We start from the raw sequence: 17,926 nt of genomic DNA on the forward strand, positions 1-17,926 counted from the left end.
CCTACAACAGAACAAAAACGCTGTTAAAGGGATTTACAATGTTAAACGATAAAATTCTTTTGCAGATTTTTGGTGTGTAAATTCCAATAAGGTACGTTACCCTTGTTCTGCTGAGATTCCTGTTGCTGTTTCAAACTTTGTCCGAGCCTTACACCTGCAGAGAGCCTTGTTTAAAAGCAAAACTACATTTTTGCCAAAGAATTGTTTGCCATAGCTAATTTTAAAAGGCTTTTAGTTGATTATTTACACAGTATTGTCCTAACTTTATTTAATTTAATGGGCAAAGCGTATCTACTGACATTTATTTATTATGTTATTTATTTGTGCAGCTAATGTACTTAATCTTGTCTAACTTGTCTCCCTCGCAACCTATAAATAAAAGACATTGAAGACAAACACTGTATTTTGTCTTCAATTAAAGCATGGAATTTAGCAAAAAGTATAAAGAATCTGGTTTATTTTTTACATTAAAAGAAAGTACCTAAAGAGTACAATTCTACATAATCTTTGAAATACCAACTAAAAATGGTTGCAAATAAATAAAAAGCTATGTTTGTGTTAAGTTAGGTAGTTTTACCATCACTGATTTCCTCTACAGTAAAGCAGTCACTGCCAGGCTGTTCTTCTTCCCAGGACATGGTTAGTTATTCTCTGAAAGACAGAAAACAGTACATTAAAGTTGGTCTTTGACCCACTTTAAGAACAGATCAATATTTTCACTTCTGCTAGTCAAACCAACTGTCAGCCACTTTGATACTAGACTAGCTCTAAAACAAAAAAAAACATGAATTTTGTAGACTTTTTGATTAACAATAGCAATTTGTGTTATACCTTGTTGTATAGATGAGCGTTCAGCCGGTAAGATCGATACTCTGCTTTTCTTCTTTCCTCCTCTCTCCTCCTCTGCACCTCTGGAAGATTCTCATAAATCCTGGAGAAGAAACAGGTTAAGACAATACTGCCTATGCATTTAATAAAACAACTGTCCAAATACGCCATCACTTCAAATTGTTATATTTTGTACAAAGTTAGGGGTGGTAAAAATTGGAAAAACACCCTAGATTGTCTTTAGTATTAGTAATATTGTTGTTTTGAATTAAAGATATTTAAAAACAAAAAGCTTACTGTTTGGATCTCAGTATCATCTCCTTCCTGGGAACAGCCCTCCTGAGCAGAGCAGGGCCTTAACACAGATACAAGAAAAAACACAAATACAGTACATAAATAGTGGGCTTTAGAATGCATGTACAGGACTGTATTTTTTTTCTGACGCTATTGTACTTCACTGACCAACGTCAGGCTTTGATTCGACATTCAAGGTGGTGAACCATGAACTATAAAAACACACATTGAGCTGTGGACGAGTACTTATTACCAAAACCAGAAGACTGAATTGATGCAGATTAGTATAGTGTACTACAGAAAACTTTACACAATTTTCTTTCAGTTCTGTAACAGTCTTTTTTTATACAGTATTTCATAAGACTAGATAGATTATATTTATATCCTGTGCTTTGTGACTAATTTGCCTGCTGTAACACCGGAATTTCCCATTTTTCTTGGAATCAATAAACTATCTAGACAAAACCTTACATCTTCAATTACTGTATTCATTGATGACTTCTGATTATGGGATAGTAATTATGGAAATAGTTTGCCCATTACCTATCATACTCAACAGTTACATTTTTAATGTGAAAACGGTAAAGTGCATCTTGAGTACTCCAAAAGGGTAATTTTAAAACATGTATCTTACATCGTTTGGTCTTGGACTAAGTGGTTGTCACAATAACTTAACTAAAAGAATCACAGTTTTATATGTTTAGGCGACTAAACAGTTCTGAAACACTGCACCATACTATATCGCCTGAAAATAACTAAGTAGCAGAATAAATAAGAATTGTTGCTGTCAGACAGAACGTTAGCCTCTTAACACCTCAGTTAAGTGGCTCCGTCCACTAAAAACAGATCTAAAGTTTTAATGTTACAATTGCACATTTCCCTCCTGGTGTTGTGAAGTACCTGCAGGCCTCCGTGGTCCTCCAAGCCAGCTGAAGAGTTCATCTCTCTCTCTGCAGAAGTTGGCCTGTAGCTTCCTCTCCTGCGCTTGTAGAACCATGCGCTTCACCCTCTGCCTGGACTCAGATATGAACTCTGGACGATGCATCTCCAGAGCCTCCTGCAGAATTGAAAAGGAACATCAATGTTTTTAAACTGAAAAAAGGGTCAATATTAAGAGATTTTAAGGGACTCATAAAAAAAATAAAAAATACAATTTTCTGCCATAGTGAGATGGTTTGAATGTTTCTCATGAGAGCTTAAGGATCAGTTAGGTGATGACGCGTACTTCCGTAGACCAATTCAGCAAGTGGTTTGTCCAATGCCAAATCTGATTATATCACATCTATACGGTTTTAGGGCCAAAGTTGTTTTACTTTGTCATGAATACTTAACATAAATAGGGAAATACTAAACATTTAAAGTCAAATTTTTAGGGGCTTCTATCCTCCAAATAGGTCTACAAGTACACAAGTTATTATTTATTTTTATTTTAATAAAGCCAAGCATGTGGAGGAACCTAAAATATAGTTTCCCCACTGCAAACACTTCCATCTCTCACTTTTTAAATGTACACATAAACATTTGTTCTATAGAAAGGATCAGGAAACGTTTTGTAAAGTAAAAAAGAAACCAACCTGGAGAGAGATCCGTGCCAAACCAGAAGACATTGTTTTGGTTATTGGATCTAAATGAGGTTCATCAAGTTCGTTTCTGTCTTCATGGACTTGTCTCTGTCTCAGTGGTTCTCTCCATGGATTGATTCTGCTGTATGGTTCAAACCAGGCAGTGCTCTGCCTCCACAACAACTCATCTTCCTCTGGCTGGTTCTCCTTGCTCACTTCAGACCTCAGGTTGTCAGCAGAGATGAACCATGAAACACCTGGAAAGGACCGGGGAAATTTAAACCGGCTAAATCAATAAAGATTTTTACCCTGGTAGAAAAACTATATACACTTTATTTGTAGTCAACATACCTTTAGGGTAGGTCTTTGGCGTGCTTCTCTTGCTCTGTTTTTGTAACCCCTGACTCTTAGCTGGGCTCCTCTGCCTGCCTCTTCCCTTCTCTAAGCTGGATGAAATCTGCCTGGAAGTTCTAGCTTCACCAGGCGAAGGGAATGTGGTTCCAACATCTCTGGTGTGGCGTCGAGTCCCATTACGGACAATATCCAGGTTGCCTGAGAAAAAAAAGAAAACCGTGTTAAGAAGCTTTGTCAATTTACTGTTTATTTTTGGTTAAAGATAAGCCGCTGAGCTAACCTGGCACATTTACATTTATGTTGTTAAAATGTCATTTTGCATTGCTTCCTGTAAATAAAACAAATGATTTGCCTTATTCTTCTGTATTACCAATAAGGGAGAAGTAACTCCAGAATTGTAATAATCTTCTGCAAATAAAAAGTTCAAACTGTTCATAAGGAAAAGTAACAGTCAGGTAAACGTCTAATGCTCAAACATGTTACAACTATGTAGCAAATGTAGAACACAAACAAACTTATAAGTAAATAATAAGCCCTATATCTATCTATCTACATACAGTATATAAACTAGACAACAGGTATTCAAGACAGCACAAAATGTCTTTTTGAATGGAAGTGCAGCTTGTGGGTTGTTTGTGGCCCTAATTTTGTCAGGCTGTACACTCCTTGTTTGTAAAGATTTTCAACCAAACACATTACCAAAATTTAACTAAATTACTTTAGCAAGCATTAATCAATCTGAGTGACCTCTTTAGCAGCACTGACCTGCCTGGATGCTTCTGCTGACCAGTTTAACAGTCTTCTTGGCTGCCAGAGTCCTGGAGGGGCCACTGTGTGACGGAAGAGTGTAAGTGCTGGTTGATGCAGAATCAGCAGCCACCTGAAGACCGATACAATGATATCAAACATTTAGAGCTGTTCAATACCTGTGATTATGTTACTTTGTTGTGTACTCCTACAAAAGGTCTTTTTCACAGAACATGTTAACATGAACGGCCTCCCTGATCTAAACCAGAGCGGTTGTCTGTTGTAGGACTTCTGTGCTAGTCATGGATTGTCCATAAACAACCCCATGTTCAAACATAGGGATGCTCATAAGTGTACGTGGTCCTAGAGCACCCTAGACCAAAGGTCAATGATTGATTTTAGAATTGTTTCATCTGATCTGAGGCCGTATGTTTTGGACACTCGGGGGAAGAGAGGGTTCAACTGATCACCATCTGGTGGTGAGTTGGGTCAGGGGTTGGGGGGAGTCTCCGGACCGACCTGGTAAGCCCAAACGGGTAGTGTGGGTAGTTTGGGAACGTCTGGAGGAGGCCCCTGTCTGATCGACTTTCAACTTACACCTCCGGCGGAACTTTCGTGCATCCCTCTGGTGGCTGGGGGCATTGAACCTGAGTGGACAATGTTCAAAGTTTCCACTGCTGAAACTACGGCAGCAAGCGGTGTTCTTAGTTGCCTCAAGGGGCGGTAACCCCCAAACACCCTGGTGGACACCGGTGGTCAGGGAAGCCGTCTGACTGAAGAAGGAGTTTTTCCCAGGAATATTTTATCCCAGGAGGACTCCGGAGGCAGTTGCAAGGTACTGACAGACCCAAAGGGCTGCAGCCTCTGCCGTGACAGAGGCAAAGCAGCAGGTGTGGGAGAAGTTTGGAGAAGCACTTTCGGTCGGCACCAAGGTGCTTCTGGAAAACCGTTTGCCACCTCAGGAGGGGGAAGCTAGGAATCGTCCAAGCTGTGTACATCAAGGATTGGATGATGTTGTCCTCAACTGAGGAGGTAATAGAGAGGTGGAAGGAGCCCTTTGAGGAACTCCTTAATCCTGCTGACATATCCTCTGTGATAGAGGCAGAGCTTGGAGAATGATGGGGGATTGTTTTCAATTTCCCTGGTGGAAGTCACTGAGGTAGTCAAACAACCCCACAGTGGCAAAGCCCCAGGGATTTATGAGATCCGTTCAGAAATGCTGAAAGCTCTGGGTGTGGACTGTGGAGGGGCTGTCTTGGTTGACACGCCTCTTTAACATTGTGTGAAAGTCTGGGACAGTGCCTAAGGAATGGCAGACCGGGGTGGTGGTGGTGGTTCCCCTCTTCAAAATGGGGGACCAGGGGGTTTGTGCCAATTACAGGGGTATCACACTTCTCAGCCTCCCTGGTAAAGTTTACTCCAAGGTGCTGGAAAGGAGGGTTTGGCCGATAGTCAAACCTCTGTTTAAAGACGAATAATGCAGATTCCGTCCTGGTCGTGGAACAACGGATCAGATTTTCTGCAGTCTGGGAGTATGCGCTTTGTCACCAATCCTGTTTGTAAAATTTATGGACAGGATATCGAGGCGCAGTCGGGGCAGGGAGGGGTTGCAGTTCAGTGGGCTAGGGATCTCATCGCTGCTTTTTGCAGATGATGTAGTCCTTATGGCAACCATCGGTCTCTGACCTTCAGCACTCGCTGGATTGGTTTGCAGCTGATTGTGAAGCGGCTGGGATGAGGATCAGCACCTCTAAATCTGAGGATATGGTTCTCAGCAGGAAACCGATGGAGTGCTTTCTTCTGCTTTGTAAAAACAAATTTCTTTGAAAATCTGGTAAAAATTTAAGTTTTTGTTTCTGAATTTTCCTCAATTTTCCATTACTCTCCAAGTGTTAACTTCATATCCACAAGCTTTCAAAGGGGTTGTGTCAGAAAACTTTGTTATTGCACTTGATGCATACATATGATTATTCTTTTACACTCTGTAATTAAATTAATTGTACCTTACAATAAGGGCAATAACATGCATATACACTTACTATGGATTCATCAGTACCGGTGGTCTCTGACAGTGTGATGATGTAAGGTGGCTCTTTGTTTCCTCCTCTGCGCTGCTCCCTCCCTTCCTTCTGCTTGTTGATGGTGCTGTACAGTTTACTGAGGCTGGAGCTCGTTTTCAGGTGCTGGACTCGGTGGGCGCCAAAGGCTCGGATCAGCCGCGCTGTGTCCACGGTGGACATGGAGCTGGACATAGTGGATAAGGTCTCCGACTCGTCTCTATCTGCAGGACAGAGGTGCTGACTCTGGGAGGAGCCCTGAGAGAAGCTGGAGATGGAGGAGTCACGGTTGTCATCTGTAGGTTCAGAAGTTTCATCTACCTGTAGGCTCTGTGTCCAGGTCTGATGAGGGACAGGAGGTTCCCCTTCAACATTTCTACCTCTGGCCTCACGACCTACGCTCCTCTTTACTACTCCATCCTTCTGTGTTTTGTTCCCCATAGCATCTTGTCCCCTCCTTAGATTTTCTTCTTGTAGTTCTGTCACGCAAGTGCCCCTTCTGTTATTAATAAGACGGGACAGGCGTTCTAGCCGCTCCAGCAGCGATGCCTCTCTGTCACTGGTGGGTTGGGACTGCTCCAGGCTCCACTGATCACAGAACCTCTTCCACAGCTGGTCCAAAGTGCTGCTGCTCTGCTTGGAAGTGGGGTGATGGAGGCCAGAGTACCTCTTCTCCCAGTCGCGCTCCCCCTCTGCCTGAGTAGCAGGGCTTTGATCCAGGTGATGGCTCGCCTTGTTGTAGGCTAAGTCCACATGAAATCTCACACGGCTCGGCTTTGGTTGATCATAACTGGGGAACTGCATCGGGCTGGTCGCCTGGTCTCTCTTGGAGACTTCTTGGTTGCTTGATAAAGGCACTCTGGTAAAGGCAGCCGATACCTGAGAAGACTGCTTTGGAGCTTGAATCAAACTTGTTTGTGAAAGTCCATCTGCTGATATAGAGGCACCTACGAGGAGCGCGACATAACGGGTGTTACGATTTATTTAGGATCATACGAACAATATTTATTATCAATTGCCTCATGTGCAAACAAACAGAAGTTAGAAGAAAACTACAGAAAAAACTAAGCAAAGCCGTGTTAACAAAAGCACACACACTAATGCTTTTAAAAGCAATCCAAAAGCAAGCCTTTCACACAATAAAAATGAGAAATGTAACATTTCTAATTTAAAAATAGCGATCAAATATTTCTTTAACCAACTTCTCATAGTTACTGTCTGTCAAAAAAAAACATGCATTGCGAAACAGTCCAACAATGTCCCTTTCACACAATTAGTGTGTGTTATATATTGATTCTGTTTAACCATAGTGACAAATATGTACAAGTTAACGATTAATGGCTTTTATTTGTAATTTATGGACAGATGATACTTGTTTCACACATGCATTTGACACAATATAACTTAATGAGTATGAATACTGTTTTTCTGTAGATTGAGCTCACCTCTGTGTCCTGACTCATGCATTTTAAAGGTGGCTGTTTTCAGCCTCTTGCTGTAGATGCCCTCTGAGTGTCTGATGGTGACTCCACGGTCCAACCCAGTGTCTTGGTGCCCGAGGACCTCGCTGCTGAAGCGTGGGGGCACAGCGTCGTCTGAACCTAATCAGAATTCCAAAAGTGGCTTTTTACTTCATGATATGTGCTACTCAGAAAAAGGTTAAACCAAGATTGCCTGAATTTAAGATGAAAGATGAATAACACTGCTGCAAAAAATGAAAACTCCCCCCCTCTCGCTCAGCCTTTGTCTTACTCAGCCCTTGAACATGTATAATTAATGCACTGCCTGGTGTAGGTTACAATAGACCAGCTGCTACACATATAGGCACAGGGAACATGAGACCAGAGCCTCCTTATTTATCACAGATACAACTAATAATTCACTTCAATGAATTTAAATAGTTCCTTTATTTCTAATTCCATGAACTTTTTTTTAAACTATTTGCCATTTTAAAGTTCAGTCAGTGCAAGAAACAAAAGCTGTCCAGTTTTTCTTTTTGACCAATTTGGTCTCCAGCCGTCTTTGTTATTTTCATTTGTTGCGTGCTTGTTGTTCATTGGGTCATGCTTAGATATTTTTAATTTTTTATAATCACTCAACATTACTGTCTATTTCAATGCATTTCACCTACACATGAGAAATAGATTTTACACTCCCCTGTCCAGTTAGTGTCAGTTCAGCACACCTGCAGAGCAGCCGCCCCCCACAATAAACTATATCAGCCTACATTAGCCTCATGTTTTAACTGCAAAACCCACATTTTTAAGATTTTGTTTTTGTGGACCTTTTAGGCCTTTGAATATTTGTCGGCCCATGTCAAATTAATTAAAAAGGAAAGGGGAGAGCGAGGGGAAAGGACAGGCAGCAAAGGGCCAAAGGGTCTGAAGTAAACCAACGGCTGCTTCGTTGAGCCTTTGCACATGGGTTGCATGCTTAACCCGATGAGCTACCTAGGAGAGACTCACATTTCTACACAGTCAAGACTGATTTTCAGTGGGCAGCCCTTTAAATTATAATGTAGTAGAAATCGTGAAGTAAAACCAATGTTCAATGTGATCTACGCAGCACAATAAAATATTTGAGACAAATGAACCTGTATGGGAGCTCTCCATGGTGGTGTCAGAATGGTTGGTAGAGGAGTTGTCGGTTTCTCTTTGAGGGATGTAGAAGAGCTCCTCACTGCCACAGGGTTTATAAGGTAACAGAACAGGCACTGCTGTAAGGTAAGAAGGAGCATACAATCATCTTTAACATATAATTAAGGATAAAGCCATGTTGACATTCATTTCTTATAATCTATTTTTGCTAAGCCAAATACACTTACAAGGTATGTTGTTATCCGTCATCTAGTTTAAAACTCTGCCCTCATGTATAATGTGATTAACTGCAAAGTGAAAGGTTGGGTACTCTCCTATAGAATAACTGTTCTCTCCTGTTACAGATCCACAAATAACATGAGATAGGTCTTTACATATACTGGCACTACATTAATAATAGGCGTACCTGGTGTTTCAGTGGTTAAGTTTTTTTGTGACACAACCACTCTGTGACATGGTGCAGAGGATTGTGTGGATGTGAGGGTCATCCTTCCCTGAGGCACAGTGGTTTTGAAAAGGGTGGAGGTCTCGGGTCTTTTAGGCACCTGGTGTCTTATTGGCTTTGTGACATCGTACCACTCTGGTGGACTGGACAATCCGACACCTTCGTCCGGACTGCAGGCAGCAGAAGAGGTTTGTCTGAGGGGGGTGGATTCTTTACGTAGCAACCCTGTAACAGCAACAGCGTGAATGGGGTGGACAGCAGTGGAAGAGGTGTGATCAGTGGCTTTAGGGGACAGAGTGAGATGGACATGTGAGACGTGACCCGTCCTGGCTGGGGATTCCGATGTGGAGGAACCTGTGGCCTGCTCTGCTTCGTGACAAACACCAGAACAAGAGCTGTTCTGGACAGATAACTCATCTCCCATAAACAACTGGGTGTTCATTGCATTCACATCCTCTCCACCTAAACCCTGTGAGGGTGGGGCAGATTCTTTAAACTGGCCTCCTATAGCGTCTTGCCTCTTCTGATTCACTGGTGCGGACGTAGAGGTCAGATTTTGGTTTCTGCTACTGCAGGGTTCAAACGCTGATTCCAGCTCTTTGGTCACCTCATCTTCATCAGCAATGGTATGGGAAAGCTGCCTGTTAGCTATAGGAAGCTCGACCGGTTCTGTTGAGAGCTCGGCCAGGTGGAGCAGCCCTGGCGCTGGACTGAGGGGAGGTGCAGGAGACGTGGATGGAGAGGAGGAGCTGGACCGCCTGCGAGTGGCAATGGTAATAGATGTTAGGGCCTGAGGGTTTTTCTTAGGGAGGGTTACCCCTTCTCTGGCAGCAATCTCACATATCTGAGCCTCTAGATCTGGGAACGTTTTTTTTTTTAGCTGCATGCTGGAGTCCAAGTGAGCTGTGTGGAGGCCCGGCAGAGGCTGAGATGGCTGGTTGTTTACATTCACTGCCTTCAATAATGGCGCTTGCCAAGATGCATCCTGCACCATTTGGACTCTAATACTGGATGCTGTACTGCTCTCTGTGTCTGTGCTCCCTTGACTCTGAAAGGAGGAGCAAAAACAAGGTATGTGTCAAGGAACAGTGAGACCAGGCAAGGTGATCCTAGTTTGTTATTCTGTGAATTGATTAATCAACCACAAAGATCCAAACTTCCTGAAAATTGCACTCATGACGGGAAACAAACTTGAAATTTTCCAAAGTCTAGCATGTATCTGTTAACACACCATGCCTGCAACACATCAGTTACCTTTAGTATGAGACCTGTACTGTCCAATGATTGGAGGCAGACATCAAAATGACAAAACATTTTGTTCATCAATATTTACATGACTTAAAAAAGGGAAATCAGTGACAAACTGTGTTATTTTAAATTTCAGTACTTTATAAACGTAGTAACTTTAAGTAAATTAATAAAGCACGAATTAAGCTTTTATAATTATGACTGACAAATGAATAAAGAGCTCTTCATCTGTGATTCACCTTCATAGGGTATTTTAACAGCAGCTCTCTCTTGATCTCTTCAATCCGCTTTCTGTCTTCTTTGTCCAACTCCAGAGGTTCACACTGCTGTCCTGAAAGTTTCAGTTTAATCCACTCTGCAGAATAAAAAAGCAGATGAATATGAAAGTGCAGATCATTTGTTGGTTTGAAGAGTTTATTTAGAGGTTTTAATCGCCTCTTATCGTGAAAACTTAACATTTTAACATGTGAATCCACTTACCTCTGGCTTTGCTCTCCTCCTGGTCAGTGATGCTGGGTGTACTGGACACAACGGTGGCTGGAGATTCACTCTGCAGTAACTTGGCTACTCTGACTGCCAGCGAGCCCTCGCTACTCCCATTACTCATCACTTCCTGATCAGAATCCTCCAGGATGGGCAAGGAGGAACTACTTTGTACAGGGCCTTCCGGAGTAGTCCGTTTTTCCTCCTCTGTGACGACCACTATGTCTGTCGGAGTAGAAGTGAACGTTTCTGTACTCAAAACTGGTAAAGGCGCAATGACCGAAGGCTGCGGTGGGACTGTGTTGTCAGGAGGAGCTGCACTGCAGCCTTCAGGCTCTGCCCGTCGAGCTGACTGGGAGAGTACAAGGGCTGAATCTGCACCTCTACTAGCAGTGCTTTCTTGTGGCCTTCTGTGTGCACCTTCGGCTGGTGCAGGAACAAGAGCTTGGGTGGATGAATAATTATGTTGTTCCAATGAGGTCATACTCTCTCGACCAATGGAACTTTCTCTTACTTTCTCTGAGGTCAGCATGGAATCAGATGAGGACCTAGCGCACAGCAGGGAGGTTCGAGTTTTGGGATCCTCATTAGCACAGGACAATAAGGAGTCCTGGAGTTTGCAGGTTTTCCTTTTCAGTGAAAGGAAGATGTCATCAGCAAGCAGACTGGAAGGTGCAGTGGAAGCTGAGAAACCCCCAGAGGACCCAGCAGAAAGCACATTCCCCGCCTGAGAGAGTAGTTGACGAATCTCCAACAAGGCCTTGGAGCTAACCATAGAATCTTCGGCGCTTTGCTCCTCCAAACTCCGGCTAGTTTGCAAGGGTGAATCCAAGTCTCTTTCCCCCCACCTAGCCCTGGTAGCTAATGAGGGGTCAGAGCCAAAACAATCTACTAGCTGGATGGTATGTTGGCTGCCAGTTGAGCAGCTATCCCTGTGCTGGTGCTGAGTGGAAGGATAAGTGTCTTTTTCAGGGAGGGAAGAGGGGGATTGTCTGTGTTTACTCTGGATAGCTTCTGTATCTGATGAAGGAAAAGCACGCCTGGTCTGCCCTGGGGCAGTAGCACCTGGATGAAGACTGTCCAGGCTCAAAGGTATGGATATACTGGAGTCCACTGACAGAATGCTGGATCTAGAAAACTGTCCCTTATTGGGACTTCCACCTGAAAATACATTTACATTTTTTTCAATTTACCAGACAACGTTGGTGCATTATAGGTAATGTACATTTACCAATTAGCAGTTGACAAAAATTACCCATTCATCAATTCAAGGAGAGAAATATCAAAATTGTAATGTAAATGTATAAATACAAAAACATTTGTAGACAGCTTACTGATTTAACAGTGAAATTAAAAGAATATTTTTAATTATATTTCTCTTAAAAGAAAATAAAACTTGGCTTTACACTGGGTTTGAAAAAAAGCTTTAACCTTTTGTACCATGTTATATGTATATACAAAGATCTCCTAGACTTTGATTCTCAGCCCAAATGACCAGTTGGACTGATTATGGCCCATTAAAAATGTTATTCTTCAAATATTACTTTTAAAAAGTACCTTCAGCTATTTGGGTGCTCTTGGTTGGGGTTCCAATAGATCCTTTAATTGTACAAAGGTCAGTGGGAGAGAATTCCGGCTCTCTGATCGGCCCTCTGGGTACAAATGGAGTTAATATTGTTGAGGGTGACTGGTCAATGCCTAGGTTATGGAGATACAACTGCAAGAAAAATAAATACAGAAAATATCAGAAACAGAACTATAAATATACATATTTATTATATTTTTACCCAAATTCCTCACAATATGCAGCTAATTATAATTAACTGCTAAATGTTGCCATTTATTCTTTGCTGAAACTGCATTAACAATTATTCAAGTTGCCAGTTCTAATATTTTAAAGACTTGTTTAAAATAGCTTGTTTAAGTATAAAATGTCAATGTTTTAATTACCGGGATTCGTTCTTCAATGTTGAGCTCTCGCGGTTTGGGTAGAGGTGGTGTTAATTGTTTTGAAGTCCAGTACGGGGCATAGTTATCAACTTCTAGGCTGACAACAGAAGAAGCGCCAATGGAAGCTCCCAACTTAATTCCACTGTTGTAACTATCTTGGGAACTTGAGAGTGTAAAACTGTGATCAAGTGACACATCACTGAACTGGCTTAGGCTTACGTGAGGCAACGGTTGAACAGGGACATTTGGCTGATGATGGCCATTGTCCTGAGTCTGACTATTCCCCTTTTCTTCATGTCTTTTTTGCTGATCTTTCTGAACTGACCTGACAGTGGTGCTAAGAGATGATTGGGACTGTGACCTGCCAAAGGTTGAGGCAGAGGGTCTTGTTACAGAGCCAGTGTTATCTTTATCAATAGGAGCACCGCCTACCGCCTCCCCTCTTCTTGTAGAAGAGCCAGAAGGAGCCATGGAAGAGCTCTGTGAGACTTTCTGATTGGCAGCACTTGAAACAGGCTGTTGTAAACTTTTCGCCTGCTGACTCAGGATGTGATTAAGGGAGTCAGACACTGCTTCGTAAGCTTTCTTTTTAGGAGAGATGCCAGAAAAACCTTGCAGTGCTAAGCTATCAAATAGTGACGTCTTGCCTGAACTCTGATTTGCCCTCCAAGCATCTACTTTCTGCATATAGTTGAGACTTGGGAGAGACTGGACTTCTGGAGAGGTAGCTTCTTCTTGGCTCAGATTTGCTGTGTCTGGGCGATGGACATCTGCCACAGGAGCAGCTGGCTCTGGAAAGATCTCTGTGTTTGACTGATAAGAGCTCTCTTTATTTGATTCTATGTCAGAGAGTTGTCCTAATTTAGCCTTGACACTTGATTTAGGTGGGTCCTTGAAAAAACCTGGAGTGGATTGAGACTGTGGAAGAAAACCCAGGTAGGACCCATCAATCCCTGTTTGGTTCCCTGAGAACCAGAGGTCCTGCTTTCTGTGACCCCGTTCAACACCTGATGAAAACGGTCCTGTCAATTGCAGGTCACCCATATTTGTTCTGGTCACACTTGGCTTGCCTTCAGGCATCCCTGTGGAACACTGTGTGAGCGATTGACCAGGTGGAGTAGGACTTTTCCCCTGTTGGTCTTTAGATTCAGCTTCACGGCTACTGCGCCTCTCCACCTCAGAAAGCAGCTCTCTGTGCAACAATTCACTACTGTCATCAGGTTTAGTACTACGAGACCCCATGGTGATGTTACAGACCGACGACAAGGTTTGCAATTGGTCAGGATATAAATCTCTGTCAGGTTGTTGTGTGAGCTGCTGGGAAAGAGAAACTTCACCTGGAGGACCTTCTCTTCTAACCATGCTTTGGTCAATGCCTGGTTTGCAAACTTGAGTGCTTTTAGATTCTCCGGAAAAAGAGGCCGAAGACTTCACAGAGGTCTTAGAGGCAGATGAAAAAGCACTGCTACTACTTGCCATGCTTATATCTTTCTGAAGGAGGTCCAGAAGATGCTGGGCAGGAATATTCTTACTCAGAAAGAATGCTTCATCTTCATCAGCCTCTCCTACTGGCTTGTCTGGAGGGTCAGTTAGTGTCAATAAGTCCTTCTCTCTGCTACCCTTATCATCTCTGGATGGTACTCCCTGTCTGTCAGTGGTGGCAATCATTGGGGAGTGAACAGTTTCCTCTTGTCTGCCTTCGTTTATTAGTGACAAACTGTGCTGTGACAGAGAGCAGCAGCTGCTTACTTCATCTTCAGACAGGGTGGTTGCCTGGGCCAAAGGGTGCTGGGACAGTGAGCCACATTCAGAGGCTTGAGTAGTGCGATCCTGGGGTGGAACGTGAAACCTCTCTGTTGCCATGGAAATGTCAGGGTATGCCCTTTAAAAAGTAAAGAAAATTAAATAATCTAAACATTTGTAAACATTTGTGACATGTATAAAAAATTTAATAATATAAAAATTGTCCACTAGGGGTGCATGATTCAGAAAATGTCAAGATTCAATATCAATTATTTGATTCAAAATCAAATTTGATTCAAAAAATGATTCTCAATTCAAGACTATTCAGAGTATGTACATGTAGTTACTTTACCTATGTGATAGTATAAACGCCTTTAAAAATAAATAAAAATAATCTATTTTTGGAATTCTATAAATTCATTTTGAGTCAGTAGAGCTTGAATCGATTCCTTAATTTTTTTGCACACTCCTAATGTCAACAGAACCAATAATTTACTTTTAATTATTTTATTTACCTTAAAGGGGCAAACTCATTGTCACTTTGTTGGAATAAAGAATATTCAGTGAAGTTTACGGGCATCAGTGAAAGGGCTGGAGACAGGTTACTGTCCTGAAAATCTGCAAAGGAAACCATCACTGCCTTCAACTTTGCATTGTCATGAGATCCAATGTTATAAATTATAAACTAGACAACTTCAAATGTGATGTTCATATCCTAAATCTATATTATGACATAAAACAGCTGAGATAGAAATTCATTGTTGAATTCAACAGACATACCTTGCTGAAAAGAGCGCCCTTGTTGAAGATCCCAATCATGTGTTTCCAGCGTGGGCTGCCGCTGGTCCTGACTGGCAGTGCTAGGACTCTGACCTTCTAGTTGATCCATGGATGCATGTCCAACAGCCTGACTCGCATCTTCATCCCCTGGCATCTGAGGAGATTCCCCCACCCTCTAAAACATGAAAAGATGTGTTTAGAGGCTCAAAACAACAACTGCTGGTAATAACTCTGTAGACTCTAGAGGTGATGGTGAAGAGGGGCAGGCTGCTGTGAGACATCCCAAAAATTGTCTAGCACAACCTATTGGTCAAAGAGCACAGCACCTTTAGCACTCATTCAGCTTCTTTGTTGCAAGGAACACAACAGGAACAGGAAATCCTTCCTCACAGCTGCCATCACTTTGCATAACGAGTCTCCTCTGCCCTTAGGTTCAAAACAAACTGCAAAGCTGCTCTTTTGGATTTGTGCATTTAATTATTACATTTATCACAATCATATCACAATATCCTCTTAATCTATTATGCAACCTCATACCTCTAGAATATTATATAGCAGCCATATTTCTGTGTTTACATAATACAGTGTTCAATGTGAAGTTAAAACATGCACCTTGCAGCATTATTTTTTTAATTCTGACTTGAGATTCTGTTTTCACAGAAACTGTTGGACTCTATATTAATGCAACCATCAGTCTATGACTGGCCCCAGCGTCACAAATAGACAATTGCCACAGGGCTAAACAACTTTTCTGGTGGAAACCCTGAATGTACAGTAACAGTATATTACTGGACACCATCTTTGTAAAGTATATATTCTCTCAGAGTTAAAGGAACAAGACACGGTTTGTTGAAATAGGGCTCGTCATGGTCTCCAGAGGTGTTTCAGAAGAGGAGCTGCATGCTTTGGAAATAGAATGAGAGGAGGAGGAGGTTGCGATCACTCAACAGAGGACGTGAGGCATCTTGCAGTCCTCAACTGTTTTCCTGGTGTTATAAAGTCAACTGGGAAAACGCTGAAATGACCCAATAAACAGCTGTCCACAGAGAAAGTGATTACTGTAAACATTATTTCACAGGATAGATCAACTCATATTAGACCTTCATTCATACAGAGTTGCTGCATAATATCTCTACGCCCATTTAGCAGTGTTTTGGCTGTGCTTCCACCCAATATAGTCCCAAATTAATATCTGCCTATGAAATCGTCCAGTCTTAATATGTGGAAACACACAGGCCACAAGAAGTAAATAGGTTGTTGTTTTTTGTTGGCTCACTATTACTCACAACATGCACTCGGCAACATAGGATTTCATTCACAACGCTAAGCTAACTAGCACCAAACTAAAACAATGCATGCACTGAGACAAAAAGTGTGTTTGCCCACCTTTCTACAGCTAGGGGAGACCGTGATAAGCTCTATTTCAACAAACCGTGGTGAGTTCCTTTAAAGATTATGGTCCTAATTTTAGTCTATAATCCTACATTAACTAATTTTTATTTACTGTATATTATTTGGCTTTTTAAAGTGGTTTCAGATCCTACCTACTTAATTTGTTTTGTGATTTATGTGAGATGGCTGCTATAAAAACTACAATTCCCCTTTAGGGATTATTATAGAACTCATTTTTAGATAGATATCTAGATAGATATTCTAGATATCTTCGTGCATTTTATTGATAATATTTTCATCTCCATTGTCCATACTGTACTTTAACTATGTTTCTGTATTCTTTCCTTCTTGAAGCCAGTTTGTAATTCATGATATTGGGCTATGTAAATGAAATGTACTTGACTATCTACCTTAGCATTGCTGTGACTAATATAATATAATTTAAATCATAACTTAACTCAATTGCGTGGACGTAATAACGTAACGCTAAACATTTCATGGGAAAGGGCTTTATCCTTTAAATGACTGACTTACAAAAACTAATAAACAGCCATTTAGAATTGAATGCATTTTAGTAGTATTTGTCACACACATATAGTATATACTGTATGTATTTATCATATCCTTAGCTAATTCTTATTTTCAACTTGAAATTAAACTGCGGTTTATCTTTGCAGTGCAGTTTGTGAACAATTAAGCAGTTGATCTGGCTGCGGCACCGCATAATATCTGTGGCCTTTTGTCATCAAAGTAGCAATGGTTAGCTACAGTTGCTAATTTGTTGCTATGACAAGCATAGCAAAAAGTAAGCTAATTAGTGTTGAGCGCAACAGGTTACTTACGGTCTGTTAGCTTGGTGAGAGACAGTACTACGCTCTGTATAAATTGCATAAAATCCTATTTTACAACTGAGTATCCGCTGGTCCTCTAGTTCTATCCTCATGACATACCACGGAAACGCACATTTTGTCAAAACAATTACGTTTAGCAATAAAAGAAGCAACGTTGGGTTAACTGGCTGTGGCCAGCCGATAAATTGGCTAACAACCTAGCATGTGGTTAGCAGTTAGCAAGCTATTTGACGTTCCAACGAGCAGCTAACGTTAGCCGGGATTCTCCAGGGGAAGCAAACCACACCAGGAATAAAGTTAAAGTTATGAATATAAGCTACCTCTGCGGGTTCCATGTTGTTGTTGTCCGTCCGCTACAGTTAGCAACCTACATCTAGTTCGTATCCAAGGAGCTGGAGCGTTGCTAAGAAAGGTGGTGGGGGGGGGACTCCGGAAACTCGCGCGGGCATAGACCGTTAAAGAGGGAAGGGTGGAGGGCGCGAGAGGGATGTGATTTGATTTGAACTGAAGAACGAGAAAGATCGTCTATTGAACAGATGGATCGCTGTGAAATTATTCCGGTTTAAAATTGTCATCACACATCATCACACTTTCA

General features: G+C 41.8%; 1 protein-coding gene across 2 annotated transcripts; it reads right to left on the bottom strand.

The window, feature by feature from the left end:
* Nucleotides 1-395: 395 nt before the first annotated feature.
* Nucleotides 396-17,777, bottom strand: alms1 (ALMS1 centrosome and basal body associated protein). 2 transcript variants are annotated; one of them, XM_034858222.1, is made up of 18 exons: nt 17,652-17,777; nt 15,089-15,263; nt 14,824-14,926; nt 12,566-14,447; nt 12,173-12,332; nt 10,613-11,776; nt 10,372-10,487; nt 8,846-9,932; nt 8,436-8,558; nt 7,288-7,443; nt 5,825-6,789; nt 3,804-3,918; nt 3,036-3,236; nt 2,697-2,941; nt 2,023-2,179; nt 1,126-1,183; nt 832-931; nt 396-651 (listed from the first exon to the last, which is right to left on the bottom strand). In XM_034858222.1, exons 1-18 carry the CDS (start codon nt 17,664-17,666, stop codon nt 607-609), a joined length of 6,867 nt encoding a protein of 2,288 aa, XP_034714113.1. In that variant the 5' UTR covers nt 17,667-17,777; the 3' UTR covers nt 396-606. The 2 variants fall into 2 exon arrangements, with proteins under 2 accessions (XP_034714113.1, XP_034714114.1); XM_034858223.1 differs by having other exon boundaries at nt 15,089-15,242; nt 17,652-17,671.
* Nucleotides 17,778-17,926: the final 149 nt, after the last annotated feature.

This window comes from Etheostoma cragini, chromosome 20 (assembly GCF_013103735.1).
Source record: "Etheostoma cragini isolate CJK2018 chromosome 20, CSU_Ecrag_1.0, whole genome shotgun sequence".
In the NCBI taxonomy this organism is placed as follows: Eukaryota; Metazoa; Chordata; class Actinopteri; order Perciformes; family Percidae; genus Etheostoma; species Etheostoma cragini.